Genomic DNA, 17,671 nt, shown 5'->3' with positions numbered 1-17,671 from the left:
ATTAATTATAGTGGTGCCTTCCTTCATTAGTCCCATACAGTGTATTAATTTAGTAATAACAGCATAGTAGTGAATGTTCTTCTTCAAACATTTTGCATTAGGGGTCTCCAATATTTGGCAGGTAAAATCCTTGCTGTACTAACCTTGTAGGAGAACAGCCAATGATGATACACTGGCAAATTTTTCATATATAATGAGGAATAACTTAGGTTTTCAGTTTATTAACATGTCTGTTATTCTGTAGGTTGCATTTATAATATTTATGTGAAAATGGAACAGTTGACCACAAGCAGTAGAATATTATACAGTCTCAGGCTCTACCACAGCACATTACAGAAGGCAGGAAAATATTGTAAGTGGTTGGCCAAGAACCTCAGCATTTTTAGTGAGTGATGGGGAGTTTTGATTCCACTGCTATAAGTTATTGTATGTCATCTAGTCAGAACTATTTTGGTCAGATTAGCAAATAATGAAAAAATATCACAGTGGTTCTAAATATATGGTCAAGGCTTAGTTTAGATGATGCCTTACTCTTTAGGTTCATCGGATCATACATCTCTTTCACTGTTTCATTTTACAGGAGAATTCCATTTTAAAGAATAAATTAGAGACACCAAATGCTTTACCATTATCTATTATTAACTCAGATTTTAATATCCTCACCTGAAAGTGCTTACATTACAATTTCCTTATATACCGTATTTTTCGCCCTATAGGACGCACCGGCCCATAGGACGCACCTAGATTTTGGGGGGGGGGAATAAAGGGGAAAAAATTATTCCCCCCCCCCCCCAGGCGCGGGGCTGGGGCAGGGGAAGCTCAGGCTTCCCCCGACGCCAGCCCCCAGAACAGGATCCAGAGCCATGCCGAAGCTGCGTGCAGCTTTGGCTCCGCTCTTGGAGCTTGTGAGGCTGGGGGCAGGGAAAGCGGAGTTTCCCCCAGCCCCCAGAACGGGACCCAGAGCCATGCCAAAGCTGCGTGCAGCTTCGGCATCGCTCTGGGAGCTTGCGGGGCTGGAGGAGGGGGAAGCCCGAGCTTCCCCCTCCCCCAGCCCCCAGAACGGGACCCAGAGCCATGCCGAAGCTGCGTGCAGCTTCGGCATCGCTCTGGGAGCTTGCAAGGCTGGAGGAGGGGGAAGCCCTCCGCCAGCCTTCTAACCAAGTCGGGGGACAGCGGGAAAGGCGCGCTGCGCCTCCCCGCTGTCCTCCGAGCTTGGGCTGACGGTGGGGCTCTCCTGAAGCCTGGAGAGCGAGAGGGGTCGGTGCGCACCGACCCCTCTCGCTCTCCAGGCTTCAGCGAAAGCCTGCATTCGCCCCATAGGACGCACACACATTTCCCCTTCATTTTTGGAGGGGGAAAAGTGCATCCTATAGGGCGAAAAATACGGTAGTTAGTGAACTGTAACTATTAAAACCAATACGGCTTTTGATTGCCCTAATATTTTTATACCTCAGTGATTTGTTGAGGCTTGAAGATCTTATATACGTGAAGGCATTCTCTTGCTACAGTGTATATTCATAAAAATAACATTTGGTTGAAATCAGTATTGCAGATGATGATTATTATTATTTATTAAATTTGCAGGCAATCACAGCAATTGAGGGATTTAAGCTTGACTTAATTTACTTCTAGATTAAGTATTCTATTTCTGTCCCACATTCTCTGTAGTGGTTGTAGTAGTAGTAGTAGCAATAATAATAATAATTCTAGGTGTTGATGCCAATTAAACTTAGATCTTGAGCTTGATCCTAAAGAAGCTTAAAATTTGGACAAAAGGTTTGTTGTTTGGATAGTCAGTGTGTTTGGATTTTCTATTCTGATACCCATTGTAAACTATTTCCATGATAGTAAAACTTGAAATCCCTATTTTTTGTTCACTGCTGCCATAACTAATTGCCGATATACTGTTTTGCTTTTTCAACTTTATTTCCATTATCCCTGGGACATTGAATGGTGGGGGCTTAATTTCTGAATGTGGCTGTTTGGGGTTTTTTTGTTTTGCAGTACACCTGGCACATTTTGAGGATTACTTTGTTGTAGCAGTCTTCCAGCTATTAGACTTAGATAAAATAGATAAGTGTGGGACACGGGTGGCGCTGTGGTCTAAACAACTGAGCCTTGGGCTTACTGATCAAAAGGTTGGAATGTGGTCTAAACCCCCATTTAAATCCATATCAATGAAAAGAAAATAACTCACCTACAGGTGGTACCTAACACCAAGAAAACTAGCGCTAATACGCCCAGGAACCTCACAAAATGTTGGAGAGGGTGCACCTCCACAGGCACATACTTCCACATGTGGTGGGAGTGTCCCAAAATCCAACTATTCTGGACAACAGCCATACGAGAAATATGTAAAATAACTAAGCAAGTATTAGACACCACCCCAGAATTGGCCCTACTAAACATCTTCCAAGACAACAATGCCCATTTACATCACAAAGAACTCATAACCCACCTACTTTCAGCAGCCAGAAACACCATATCCAGACACTAGAGAGACCTGTCAGGAGTAAGCATGGACCAATGGTACCAAATAGTATGGGAAACAGCCCTACTAGAAAAATTAACCAATAAACTGAAACTGACACAGGGACAAACAGAAGAAGACGCCTTTAGCCCGGTATGGCTCCCCTTTATCACATACACAGCCCAACAAGACAACAACAATGATCCACAAACAGCATACAAATCAATATGGCTAACCTGATCCAAAACACCCACCCACCCCACTCACACACGAAAACAAAGATTACCACAGCCAATCACAAACAAACAACCACACCCTAGGCCAACCCCAACCTCTCTCACCACCAAAGGAACACAAGTGAACAGCACAAGCAACGCTGACACCAAACCCTACATATATTAAGCATAATAGAAACATCGCCACCCGACCCCACCCATCTTCCCTCCCTCCACCCCCTCCCCCCCTTTTTTTCTTCTCCTCCCCCTAATGTCTCAACAAATGAAACAGATTTGTAAAAATGTTACATGGGAAAAATACGAGGCATTACACTTCTGTAAAACAAGAAAATCTTTAATAATAAAAAAAAAAACAGGGGGGGAAAGGTAGGCGGTTTGAATCCCCGTAACAGGGTGAGCTCCCGTTGCTCTGTCCCAGCTCTTGTAAACCTAGCAGTTCGAAAGCACGCAAAAAAAAAGTGCAAGTAGATAAATAGGTACCGCTCCGGTGGGAAGGTAAACGGCGTTTCCGTGTGCTCCTCTGGTTTCGTCAGAAGCGGCTTAGTCATGCTGGCCACATGATCCGGAAAAACTGTCTGCGGACAAACACTGGCTCCTTCGGCCTATAAAGCGCTGCAACCCCAGAGTCGTTCGCGATTGCACTTAACTGTCAGGGGTCCCTTTACCCTTTACCTTTAAAATAGATAAAATATACCTAACACCTTTTAATATTGATACTTGTGATTGTCAGTTTATCCTTTTCCCCTGACTCAAGGGGGCTTAAAGGATTGAAGGTAATTTCAATTACAGTGGTACCTTGGGTTACAAACACCTCTGGTTACAAACACTTCAGGTTCCAGACTCCGCTAACCTGGAAGTAGCGGGTTAAGAACTTTACCTCAGGATGAGAACAGAAATCGCGCAGCGGCAACGGGAGGCCCCATTAGCTAAAGTGGTATCTCAGGTTAAGAACGGTTTCAGGTTAAGAATGGACCTCCAGAACAAATTAAGTTTGTAACCAGAGGTACCACTGTACATTTTAAAAGCAAGCATAACATTTTCAGGGGAGCTCTTACCAGGAAGACCTGGTCCTCAATAAATTTGTTGAAATGCTGACATGGATCATTGTGTTTAGAATAAATTGCTTACTTCTGGAAAGGTCAGGGCTGAAATGTGCTGTGGAATTAGTTTTGTATTTTGCTGCCTTTTTATAATAGATTGAACTCCTCCTTTGCTGTTCCTCAGTTTTGGTATGATGAGTACATGCCATGTGTTGAATTAAAACTGGAGATATCTTGAGGCAATTGTAGAAAGAACATGGTTTAGGCTTGGAAGCTTCTTTTATGCAGTCACAATGTTAAAAAGTACATCTTGGATTTGAATGTTGAATGGGCTTACTTGATTTTATCTCATTGTTATTCCGATAGGCGAGTTATTTTAACGGTTATTGTATAAAGTTTTCTTCATCTTTGTTGTGGAGGTTGTCATCGCGTTCAGTGGTTTAGCTTTTTATTCAGTAGTGCTTTGTTATTTTCCTTTTTATCTTCATCTCTTGACTATTGGATGAATGGTTTACATTATTGTGATCCGGACCTGTTATCTCCTCTTGCTTGTTCTCTTCATATTACATTGAGAAAAAGACATAATCTCTTCTAGGCTGCCTCTTAAGCCCTTGGATCACACTGCAGTACAGGGCAAATATTACTTAACAGTGTTACATTGCAAATCTGAAAATAGCCCTGAATAATGACGGTCAGTAACCAAACTAGATGTGACAGTGGCAGAACCTTTTGTTTAAACCAGCTCTGAACCCTGCGCTTGCTACTTACATCTCTATAGTGATGAGGTAATCTTTGAGTGATGGGTTTAGTTCCCTTTCCTCTAAAAATCTAATCTGGTCTCTGCTTTATATGCGATTGAGGCGGGCTTGGGCTTTGAACCCACCATATACTTAAAGCACCTACCCCTCCAAATTCTGGGAACTGTAGTTTATTTCTCTCAGAACTGTATTTCTCAGCACCTTAAACTACAGTTCTCAACCCGCCCGCCCCCCAGGTAGAGGCATGCTTTAAATGTATGGTGTGGTTGCAGTTTTAGAGTGAAATGAATTAATCTTCTGCTGTTTGCATCCAAACTGGCCATAGACTAGGAAGTCTTTTTAGCATTCTTCAAAAGCTGATCAAAAGTTGGTGCTTACCTTATTCCAGAGTGGAGGTGATTCCATAAACTGGGTAACAAAACTGAAAGGGTCATTTCCTAGTTGTTGCAAGATGGGACCTCAGCATGCTTTGACACAACCAGACAGGTCTCAATATACAGGTTGAGGGTGTCCAGCTTCCAAGTTGTTTACTTTGTAAGTTGACAAGAAAACCTTAAACTTGTCTCAGCAGCAACTCGGTGCCCACTGCCCAGTTCAGTTCTTTCAGAAGTGGTGGAAAATGCTCACGGCAGGTAGCCCGATCAGCAGTTTATCTGCTTTGTTCTGCACTAGCTTTGGTTTCAGACCAGTGTTAAGGGCAGCCCTACTTAGAGTGAATTCCAGTAGTCTGTATTCCAGTATAGTCCTGGAAGTTACCAGTGTGTGGGTCACTGTGGCCAAAGTACCCAAGTAGACATAACTGGGTCGCGTGAGGATCCCCCTATCCACATTTCGGTAATATACATCAGATCAGCCTCTTCATCCATAGTCAAATCATGAATGGGTCTTATTATGGACTGACTTGGGATGTAGCAGTGAACCAGACAAATACAAAATTTAAGGTATCTACAGTTTCAGGGGGTTTTTTTGGTCTGCTAATTTCAAATCAACCAAAGTTCTGCACCCTGGAAAGCCATATCCTGCAAATTACATATTATGTACGTTTTGCTGATTTGGTCTAACCAAATTCATCACACTATTTATCACTGAACAGAAATAGAAACAGCTTATTTAAGATACTGCCACCCACACTAGGAGAGCTGATCTGCCCCATTTGCAAAGTAGAACATTAGGAGAGAGGAATGCCTGCATCAGGATAAGCCAACATGGTGCTCTTCTGATGTTGGACTACAACTCCCATCATCCCTGGTGAGTGGCCCTGCTTGCTGGAGCTAATGTGAGTTGGAGTACAACAAGATATGGAGGGTACCATGTGGGCTTCCCCTGGCCTATGCAGATGCGGAAGTGAAGAGAACTGTGTAAAGCAGATAGGAAGTGGCTGAAAAAGGAGATTATTTTTTAAAACGTCATTGCCCTCTCTTGCATTCCCAGTTATATGTATTTTGCTGCTTCTTTGAAAGTTCATCGTTTACAGCTATATTCAGTTAAAAGGCGAATGATTTGGGGAGACTAGAAACTGACCTCTGACCTATTTCATTCAGGATTTTGTCAGGCAACCCAAGTGTTAATGAGCAGCCAGAACTTGGGCCATGCCAAAGGTTGGTATACCAATAGCAAGATGTGGTTAGAAGCAGTTCAAAGTCAAGGCTAAAGTAAACTTTGTTCCGCAACTAAGCTTTTAAATAACTAGCTGCTTGTATATCACTGAACTTTTCAATTGTTCAAGCCTTTTTTTACATGGAACATCTTAATATTATTATTTTTTTAAAATTGTTAGACATCATAGAACAACTTGGATTAAAGCATTTAAAAATGTTCTGCCCTAGATCAGGTATAATAAGGTGTACCAGACTGTGTTGATCAAGTTACGCCTACTTGGCTTGTACCTTATGTAATTTATGATGTCAGGTGGGGACAGGTAAAGACAGGCTTTGGCCAAAAGGGGTTTGCAGGCACCATTATTCAGCTGTTTGGCAAATGCCTGCAAAGCCCTGTGCACTAGATTCTGCAAGCACTGATGATCAGATGACCATTGAGGCTTCCAAAGTGCTGTGTTTTTGCCTTTTTGGTTTGATTTCAACCAAAGCAGCAGACAGTATTTCTTTCAGAATTTATATAGTATGTCTTTATTTTTATTTTTATTTAAAATGCTTTTCAGAATTGTGTTTATACAGTGTTAAAATCCACAATACGGTAATTACGGCTTGATTACTGTAATTCACTCTACACGGGGCTGCCCTTGAAGCTGACCCAGAAACCAGCGGGTGCAGAATGCCGCGGCGAGACTCCTTACAGGGTCCTTGCCGCGGGATCACATTCATCCAGTGCTTTACCAGCTGCACTGGCTCCCAGTGAAGTACAAGGTCAGGTTTAAGGTGCTGGTTTTGACCTTTAAAGCCCTGTGTGGCTTAGGACCCTTGTACCTACGGGACCGCCTCTCCTGGTATGCCCCGCGGAGAACCTTAAGGTCCATAAATAACAACACTTTGGAGGTCCCGAGCCCCAAGGAGGTTAGATTGGCCCCAACTAGGGCCAGGACCTTTTCAGCTTTGGCCCCGGCCTGGTGGAACGTCGTACCGCAAGAGATCAGGGCCCTGCGGGATTTTACTTCTTTCCGCAGGGCCTGCAAGACGGAAGACGGAGCTGTTCCACCTGGCCTTTGGGCTGGACTCAGTCTAAACACCCCCCTCCCCATTTTTATTTTTTTTTAATGGAACCCCTTCTATGGGATTTGTATATAAATTTTCCCTCAGCTCTTTTTGCTGGCCCATGTATGACCAGCATGGATAGTTGGCCCCAGTGAATATTTTCTCCCCTTATGGCTTTGATCTATGGGCTACCACTAAAACGAGGCTGCATATTAAGCTGCATTTTAAACTGTATTCTAACTTCTATTTTAATCAACTATTGTTGTTTTTTACTGTTTTTACTGTATTTATATTCAGTGTTAGCAGTCCTGAGCCCGGTCTTGGCCGGGGAGGGTGGGGTATAAATAAATTGTTGTTGTTGTTGTTGTTGTTGTTGTTGTTGTTGTTATCATTATTATTAAAACATAAATCTTGGGCTAGAATAGAATTTTGCATGGTCTGTGTTTTTAAGTGAACTGATATAATTCACATCTCCCTCACTAATACATGAATTGGAACATAATTCTCCTTTAGTTTTCATCTTCTCCAAATTTTGCAATGCAGCTCTCAGATCACATGTAGACCAAGTCCAGGGAGGCAAAGTCCACTTGAATTAAGGAAATCTTCTCAGTTCCTTTGGTTGTGTCATACAAATGTGGACTTCTTGGAGACGTTGTGAAAGATCTGGTTCGGGTTTTTATTTTGTGTTCTGTATTTTCATTACGTTCTCATTTAGTGTTATTGCCATCACAGTGACAAACGTAAACAATGACTTACCATTATTTTGCTCCTCCCCGTTCATGTTAGCTGGGCACTGGTAGAAAACAAGTCACAATCCCTTTGATGTCCACACCAAGGGATCATAATCATTCTGCTTCCAACAAATCATGATTTCTTGCCAAAATTTGTTCTAATAAATCGCAATCGGTAATCCAAAAATGAAACAAAACCACAATCTCTGGTTCAGATCGTTTTTGGGTTTTTTTGTATTTTGTTTTAAATTGAATATGAAGAGAAGACAAACAGGCCAGATAGGTGCATACATAGTAAACCATTAGCTAACGGCTTTGAGGCTTTTTTTTTACATTCAAGCAGCATATAAATTCTAGTTTAATGTGGAGTGCAAAATGGGTCAGTTTGTATTATATGCACTGTAATAAGTAGCATGCATTAAGCTGCTCCATTACTCAAACCTAAATCCTTTTAAAAATCAATATATTTTACATACTTCTAATTATATGCTGAATAAGTAATATAACCATTAGCCTTTAAGGTCCCACGAAAGTCTTTGTTGTTCATACAAAGAATTGTAACATTGATGCGGGTGGCGCTGCGGAGGGACGTGGGTGGCGCTGTGGGTAAAAGCCTCAGCGCCTAGGGCTTGCCGATCGAAAGGTCGGCGGTTCGAATCCCCGCAGCGGGGTGCGCTCCCGTTGCTCGGTCCCAGCGCCTGCCAACCTAGCAGTTCGAAAGCACCCCCGGGTGCAAGTAGATAAATAGGGACCGCTTACTGGCGGGAATGTAAACGGCGTTCTGTGTGCTGCGCTGGCTCGCCAGATGCAGCTTGTCACGCTGGCCACGTGACCCGGAAGTGTCTTCGGACAGCGCTGGCCCCCGGCCCCTTGAGTGAGATGGGCACACAACCCTAGAGTCTGGCAAGACTGGCCAGTACGGGCAGGGGTACCTTTACTTTTTATTTTACTTTCATGCTTTGGTTTTAAACATGTTGCGACTTTCACTGAGCAATCAGGGTTGTTGGGTAGCTAGGTTGTTTTTTTAAAAAAACTGTTCATTGCAGTTGGATATGAACTCCTGCCTCCATAGCATGTTCAAACTACTGGGCTTCTCTTTTTTAAAAAAGGATTATAAACATTTGCTTGCTGCACAGTCTAATTCATTCCTCAGGACAAAGCAGGAGAAATTTAAACCGATGAATAAGAGCACATTTAATTGAAGAAATTATTTGTTGAAACACATGGTTAAGCGAGTTTCCTCTTGGGAGCTTATTTTTCTGTGTGCACAGTGAATTAGACTCAAGAGCAAGGGAGCCTTGTGGAAGCTGGCTGCAAGCTGTGCTCTTATTTCCTCTCTGCAAGAGAGAAGAGACTAGAGATGTCATACAATTCAAGGCAGGTAGGAATGAAAGGCATTCCTCAAGCCCTCAGCCTACATTTGTAATAAAATAGGAGGACTTTGACTTATGGAGCTTGAAGGTTGGTGGGAGGAAGAAAGTCAAACTAGGCAGAAGTAGCACAAAAACTGCCCAAGGCAGAACCATTAACATTTATAACATGATACAGGGAGGGAGGTTTCAGAAATAGTTACTGATAAAGGCTGGAGTTTGCCCTACCTGGAGTATAGAGTTACAAATGAGTTGAGTGAATAACTGTTTTTCGACTGAGAACTTCACAAAGATTAGTTTTCAAATGAGGCAAGATGGAGTAATTGTTCCAGGGTTGCTGCACGGAGGAAGGGGGATCGAATGCTCCCATTGCTATTCACACTACTGATCATAGAACCATAAAATTGTAGAGTTGGAAAGGACCCTGAGGATCATCTAGTCCAGCCCCCTGCAATGCAGGAATATGCAGCTGTCCCATATGGGGATCGAACCTGCAGCCTTGGCATTAACAGCACCGCACTCTAAGCAGCTGAGCTGTAATGAGATGGGAGGGAGCCCGTAGGTATATGCAGGGGGGAATAATTTTAAAAGTTGCTATCCTGCAGCTCCATTTCCCCACTTCAGGGCTGGCCCACCCATGAGGCAACGTGAGGCAACTGCCTCAGGTGGCAGCATCCACAGGGGCAGAAGATCTGGTCTCTAAGGAACGTATCACCTGCCACCCCCCATTCCACCTCTACAGCGACCTCTTAGCAAATAGGAAGCAGTGCTGGTCTCCTCCCAACCCTTGTTCCTGATGTAGATCTTCATTCATCCCTTCTCCCCTGGTGGAAGGAAACACCATTTTGTGGTTTGCCTCAGGTGACAAAATATTTTGGGCCAGCCTCCTTGCTGCTTTGGGTTTTGGGGGGGTGAGAACCATGGGAGATCTAATAATGGACCTCCAGTCCTCTCTCCAAGTTTAGCTCTCCACTTTGAGTGCAAGTAATAACCCAGAAATTGCAGGAGGGAGAGGAAGGTAGAAGCACCATTATTGCACCTGGCAAGGAATGAGAGCGGCCTTCCTCACTTTGCCTATGTGTATTTTAAATCATTAATATCTGAATATGTTCTCATCTCGCTTTTTTGGTTCATGGATCTGTTTATATTACGCCTCTGTTGTGAACCACCTAAACTCAGAGCTATGGTTGCCTGCCCTCGGGTCTATGGTTACAAATAAACAGAAACTGAAATACTTTGCCATGCAGTAGACATTACTCCCTCCCTCCCTCCCTCCCTCTCTTTGGTGTACTGTAATTTATTACTTGATTGTAGGTGCAGTCTTCAAATGTCCGGCAATAGGAACAATTTGTAATGGAAGTGCTTGTTCTTGTTCAGTAGCCCTTTAAACAGTTTACCTCTGGATGCTCCTTGGTCATTTCACAGGGGAGCACATCAATGTTCTTGTTTAGTTGCTGCACTCCTGGTGATTGATAGATTGAGCAGTTTGTTTGTTTTTTAAGCCTTTATGCATGGAAAGAAGCACAAAAACCACCTCTCAAACTATGTTTGTTTTCCTTGCTCCAGCGGTCTGAAGGCTAAAGGGTCGCTTGCGAGCATGACATTGTGGAAGGGAGGGTTTGACCACAGAGCCATGGCAAACTTTAAACCCAGCCAGATTAAATATAATTCATTCGTTTCTGTACAGGTCACAAGCACTATTGATTCTGTCCTGTTGCTTAGGGCCTTGCCAGCACTAGGTTTTGATCTGGTGGAGTGGATTCTAGTCCACAAAACTTAACCCACTTTTTTCAGACACTGGCCACAGACCACTTTTAACTGGGCCTCAGTGCCATAGCCTGCAAGCCATGCCATAATCTTTGGGTTGATTCCATAAAAGGAAGAACTTCTTAAGGAAAGCTAAGCTGTGAAATAGTTTGCCACAAGGCAAATGCCGCAGCAAAGAATTGAGCAGTAATCAGATATGGATTAGCTATTGGTAGAAAGTGGTGACGGTAATTGCCAGCTGATTATGCCAAGCTCTGCCACTGTTTTGCGACTGGCTTCTCCCCTGTATCTCCCATTTTCTGTCTGGTGGGCCTCTGTAAGCATACTAAGTGGCTTGAGGATAGAACATTTGAGAACCCCTTTTCTGGCCTGCCATCATTGTCTTGGCTTTTAAGGTGCCACAATAGTGTCTCTGGCTTTTGCTGCAACACACACAGCAAATTTCTGGTACTTGGTTTTGGTTTGTTTGTTAAACTACTGTTTTTAAGCCCACCTTTCTAGAACTGCTTAAGGCAACCAACAATCAACATTTACGGGAACATCATATCTATAAACGCAGAAAAAGCAGTGCAGCAATCCAAGCTTTCCTACAGAGTAAAACTCAGGAGTGACTTTTTTAAAAGCCATCAATTCCTCATGCCCCCAAGCTTTCCTAAATAAATGAGCTTTACATAACTGACAGAAAGCCGAAAGGGAAGTATACAATCAGAATTTCTGTTGGAGGTCATTCCACAGCCCTGAGTCACCACTGGGGGCCCTGCTCCAAACACCACATTCCTTTACTTCACTTAATCTGGTCCTTTGATAGTGATGACAATAGGCAGATAGAGGTGCTCGCCAAATTCCCAGGTTATGAAGTGTTCTCAGGTGTTTTGCAATATTGCTTAAACATGTTTATCTGCCACAGCATTCTGGACCATCTATGCTTTTCAGGCTAGTTTCAAGGGCAAATATATGCAGAACATTGCAGTACCATAAACCCACAACTAGTGATGTTAAATTCTCAAGAATAATCTTTTGGAGAATATTCTCGATTAATGAGAATATTAGAGAATTTTCATTTAAAATAGGAGAATTTTCATTTTAATGCATTGAAAATGATATAATTTTAATGCATTGAAAATGATATAATTAGTTAATATGCATGTTTATTCATGGGTAAACTTGTTCAAGATAGCCTATTACAGCTACCAAAAACCGTAACAGGCTATCTTGTGCTTCTAATAGCTCTAGCACTTAATAACTGTTTTGGTGACTAAAACACAGCTTGATAAACAAAACATACATATAAAAATACATATAATAGCATACATATAAAAAAGAAGCCATTAACATTAAATATCTTATCATTATATGATAATACATTTCAGTATGTCATTCTCTGGTAAATGGCACCTTGTACCATTGAATGGCACTGCAAAATCCAGTTACTGGCACTAAATAAAAATATAGAAACATCAGCTGTTTAAATCAAGGCCACCTCACATGCTGTTAGTTTAAGTGTATAAAGCATTAAAGCTACTTTGTGTAAAAAAAACCACACTGTATGGCCAAGGGTATAGAATCGCTAAGAATAAGGTCACACCAAAATAGGAAAAAATGCTATTACATATAGTTGAAATACATACAAATTCAAATGTTCATCAAATTAAATGAATAGCATTTTAAAAACTAAAACTAAAATTAAAAAATGTTTTCTGTAGCTCACATTTCAGAACTGCCAATGGTGAATGACACAATGCCCAGTAATGTAACTGGATCAAAAAAATAATTATCCATTACTTAACACTGGCAATATCATAGCTTGACTTATTATTTACTAGATTTTTTTTAATGTGGGTTGTGAAACTGGTTCTTACATTAGAATTTACAGTTTGTGGAAAATACTCTCCAGAGAATTTTCTAGCAGAGAATATTCTCGAGAATATTCCCATTCTTGAGAATTTTCTCCAGAGAATTTTCTCACCTCATATCACTACCCATAACCTATGCGGGGGTTGCATTCTGGGAATAGTACCTAAAACCAAATTCACGCATGCTCAAAACACATTGGGTTCAGTGGCAGGTGAGATCGTTAAAGTCTTTTTTCACGGATGCCCGTCCCCTTTCTACCCCACCCCCTTATTTAAATTTATTATTTTTTGCCAAGCTCATAATGCGGAATGTGCACAAGTTAATGGAGCGTAAGTTGTGGGCTTGCTGTATTTTGTTTGTTTACAGTACTTTAATACTAAATTGATCATTGTGATTACAAAAGAATGGAAAACAATGGTGGGTCCCCACCTTTCCAAGAGTGAGCACAGCCTGTGCATTAGATATAGCTGATAAATTATTTGTGATGCTACTGCTGTCTTGTCCCCAAGAAGTGTGGGAATTATACTATTGAGAGTTTTGTTTTCCTGCCTGCATTAATAGTTCCTTTGGGGGGGGGGGACCTTTTACCTGCTGCCCTTTGCTTTTCTGGCATGACTGCAATGAGCTGCTGGTTTTCATTAACCACATCCAACATTGCATCCAAACTCTTAAACCAGGACTGGGAAACTTGTGGCCTTCCAGATGTTGCAAGACTACAACTTCCATCACCTCTGTTACTTGGCCACACTGGCTGGAGTGATGGGAGTTGGAGGCCAACAACATCTGGAGAATCATTGTTTCCCCACCTCTGCCTTAAACTATGGTTAACATTAACCACAGTTTGTTTGAACAACGTCACTTCATAATCCATGGTTTGAAGCTGGCTTATTTTAAATCAAACATACTTTACATTAACAAGTAGAAACAGAAGTGAAAAGCTTCTGAACTAGTCCACTTTAGAGGAAAAGAGGAGCGCCTACAAGGCCAAGGGTCACTGATTTGTTCTCCTCTTGCAACACCAAGCAATGCCTGATATCCTTTTTGCTATCTAGTGCATTTAAAATCTTCAGGTGTCAGAATACAGATTCCTGTTTTTGAATTGACACGTTTAAAGTGCCTGTGTCAATTTCATGACGATTCCCACCCTTAAAGATAGTACGCTCTGTAACCAATATTGTCATCCTTACTTAATTACCAATGTATTGATTAGTGAATGTGTTCTTTCTGATGTTTAATTCGGGAACTGCAATTCAGTTTTATCTTACTGCTGCAGATTTTTGGGTTCTTTATGTTTGTTCTAAGTTTATAGATTAATGTGGTCTGCTAGAATGCCTTTTGAATGAAATTGACTGTTTCTATTGTGCTGAAGAAAATAATTTTGCTTAACTCATATATACACACACACACACACACACACACACACACACACACACACCAATTAAACTTGCTTGTAATGACATTTTAAAAGAATTTTTAACTTTTAGAAATATGTGGTTTTAAATAAGTCTTTCCTTTCCCTTTTTTTCAAAATAGTCATAGAATGGGGAGATGATATTAAAACCATCTCAGAAGATGAAGCTGTGATGTTGGTGAACCATCAAGCAACAGGAGACATTTGCACCCTAATGATGTGCCTTCAGGACAAAGGCACGGTATGCTATTTTTGTATTCACCGCTGTTTCATACTGGGTAGGCCATATTGAGAATATGCTCCGAATCATAGCACTGGAGACCACTGCCAAGTCTGGTACCTAGCCCTGAGACTCAAATTCACATCCATTTAATGGATCTAGCTGCCCTCCTTCCCCTGCAGAGTGGCCCAGATCCCCCAGGTGGCTGTGCTATAGAAGCAGGGCATACAGACACCAGAGTTGTTTGCAGGGCAGGAATCATTTAGCAATCCAAGTGGCCCAGGAAAGCAGATCAAAGTAAGTGACTGAGGAAAGGCACAAAGTAAGAGATGCTTCCCCATGTCCACTTCTGGAGAGGAAAGGAGTTGAAGTTGCACAGTGAATGTTACCCAGGAATGGAAAGCAAAGCAGGGGGCATTCAAGGATAGCAAACATCCTTTTAATTTTGCCTTCATGTACTGTAGACAATGCTTGCTGAATAAAAATGCACTGCATTGCATTAGTTTTCATAATAAAATGCTCATAAACCTTGACTGCTATGTTCAGGTGATAAAATGAGAATTATGCATTTCCCATTATCTTCAGTTCTGAAAATGTGATATGGCCTGCAAACAATATTTGTTTAGAAATATTTATGGTCTTTACTCCAAGATGGTTGAAATGGGAAGCATTTGATTTAGTGTTTTATTTCTAGTTAGTGCAAGGCTATAAAAGTGAATACATGCCATCCATCTGTTTTGTTTGTTTTTTAATCAAATGAATGTGGGTTAAAATAAATTGTTCTGAACATCAGTCCAAAAATGAAATTGCTTCCAGTAGTTTGCGTGTGTGCATGTAATTGTGATGATACCAGAATTCTTAATTAGTCTGTTCAAATGGTAAACCCAGCAGGTTCATAATTCCTGTTTGCATAATGAACCCCAACTTGAAGCCAGTGAAATTTATTACAAGCTAAACTCTCTTTTCTGTGCCTCTGTCATCTGCGTGGAACTCCATCTTATAGCAAGCTCAGATTTTGCCTATTGTAACCCTTTAGTTACCGAAGGAGATGAAAATATCCCATGTTGTGCATGTTCAAAGAAATTTTCCTTTTACCACTTTGATTCTTTTGACAAAGTGTAGCAAAGCAGTTTAAAAGTTTGGATCAGAAACTATACAAGCATCAATCACTTTGGAGAATCAGACATGTTGATTTGCATCATTTCTTTCTTGCTCGTGGTTGGGCATTCTTTTCTCCTCCAGCTAGTTACTACTGACACCCCCCCCCCCCCGTATCAAATATAAAGTTTCTTTTTTCTTTTTTGTAAGTAAAGCACGACTTGACTCAGGTTCTGGGTGGCACTGTGAAGGAGATGAGAAAGGCAATGCATTCTCTCTGTGTTCAGCCTTTTGCAGTACCTGCATAAATTCCTGCCTGTTGTCCTCCCCAACACCATCTCCACACAAAATTGTAGCATGCGGAATTCAGTTCAGTCTGCATCAAATGCTAGCTAGGAAGCAAACCTGGTACCCCAATGACCCCAGGACAGTGGAACTCAATAATTTCACCTCGTGGTCCCTTCCAACCCTACAGTTCTATGGTCTATGTGGCTTGTAGAGTTAATCACCATGGGAGGGTACCATTATCCCTTCTTGATAAGCTGTATTTTGGAGTATTTATCCATCACTGTGTCCCTCAAGAGAAGTTGTCTGGAAGGAACTACTTTTTCAAACAGCAGTTTTTGCACTTTCAGCTGCTGTTACAAGATGCTCCCAGTACAAACTTTGAAGATGGCATTGGTGGGACCGTACATCTTACCATAGATATTTGCAATAGCTAATGAGTACAAGACTACATGTCTTGTTACTACTCATTGGTTTACAGTTGCAGATATGGGCAGTCTGGTGACACAACAGGTGGTTCTAAACATAACCTGGATTTGGCTGTGTACATGCTGCAGTCAGTGTTGCATGCAAACTGACAGCAGTCATTCAGTTGAGTGCTGATTCCCCAGCCTAGATTTCAAAGCAGACAGTGCAACAAACATTATGAAGACACTGTATGATGGTAGGATCCAACATACCTCACTGCTAAAACATGGTTTTGAAGGGCAGACCACACATAAAACTGCAAGGAGTATTAGTGATTAATGCAAACAAACGGTATCTTCACAAACAAGACTGAAAGATTGAGACCACCACAACAACTTACCACTGTGCTGCCTAGCGCAGGATGTCCTGCAAGCTGCAGTAGTAGTATTGTACCTCTGCAAACAACCCAAATCAATGGTGGTTTTTCCCCCCCTTCCAACCTTCACTTCATTCAAATAATAAAGGACCTTTCTCACAAGCAGCCTTCTGACCAATAGGCATATCAAGGCAGTTCAGGGGGAGATTATCTGGTGGACTGCTGGTTACCTTACCCCAAGATTCATTAACTATTTAGGGAGGAAGGTCCCGTTTAAAACAAGTTAGGTAGGATGAATGAGTATTTGGTGGGAGAAACTGATGGCTTGTCTCGAAACGCAGTAGGTGTTTGTAAGGTACAGCATAAAGTATCTGATGCACTGAGTAGCAATTTTTCAAAGGTTATGGAACAAATCTCAGCAACATCCAGAGACACTGAGACTGATCCCTCGTTCGTCTTGCAGAAGTCCCAGGTGGATTGTCTGGGACTCGTAAATGAAAATGATTCTTCACCTTATACCAGACATGAAGCTGCAGCAGCGACAAGGCAGGAACTTGTGAGGGGGAGGGTGTGCCAGAATTTAACAAAGCCCTAAGGACCTATATGCTTTTATCAGGAACACAAGTGGCATTTGTGGCGCTCAGCACACACTGTTTCTTTGGACTCCCTTGCTAGCCCTCCCACCAGTATCCACTCTGAGAGTCTGTTCAGCACAGCTGGAAGGATTGTAACTGGCAGCATAAATAATCTGCCAACAGACAATGTTCATATTTGAACCAGTCACGGATACCAAAGATGCAGCCAGTGGACCCTTAAAAACTCAGTTGGGGCTTCCCAGCACATGTATCATACAGCAACAACAGAAGCAGTAGATGTGGAGCAGGAAGATGAGAAGAAGGAGAAAGGACCGAGCCTTCATCAAAGAGCCATTTTTGAAGAAGTCCTCATTGAAGTCCATAATGAACTATTTTTCAAAACAAGCATGAAAACCCACACTGC

General features: G+C 41.9%; 1 protein-coding gene across 2 annotated transcripts in view; it reads left to right on the top strand.

Annotated features, from left to right (window-relative positions):
* LPGAT1 (lysophosphatidylglycerol acyltransferase 1) overlaps positions 1–17,671 on the top strand; it is a 64,768-nt gene that overhangs the window by 15,639 nt on the left and 31,458 nt on the right. For both annotated transcript variants that reach the window (XM_028724706.2, XM_077925561.1), the window contains exon 3: positions 14,408–14,526. In XM_028724706.2, coding sequence (XP_028580539.1) covers positions 14,408–14,526 — 119 coding nt within the window. The remainder of the gene's footprint in view (positions 1–14,407; positions 14,527–17,671) is intronic.

Source organism: Podarcis muralis, chromosome 3 (genome assembly GCF_964188315.1).
Source record: "Podarcis muralis chromosome 3, rPodMur119.hap1.1, whole genome shotgun sequence".
NCBI lineage: Eukaryota > Metazoa > Chordata > Lepidosauria > Squamata > Lacertidae > Podarcis > Podarcis muralis.
Note: the sequence above shows the minus strand (reverse complement) of the source record. Positions and strands in the feature narration are given on the sequence as shown.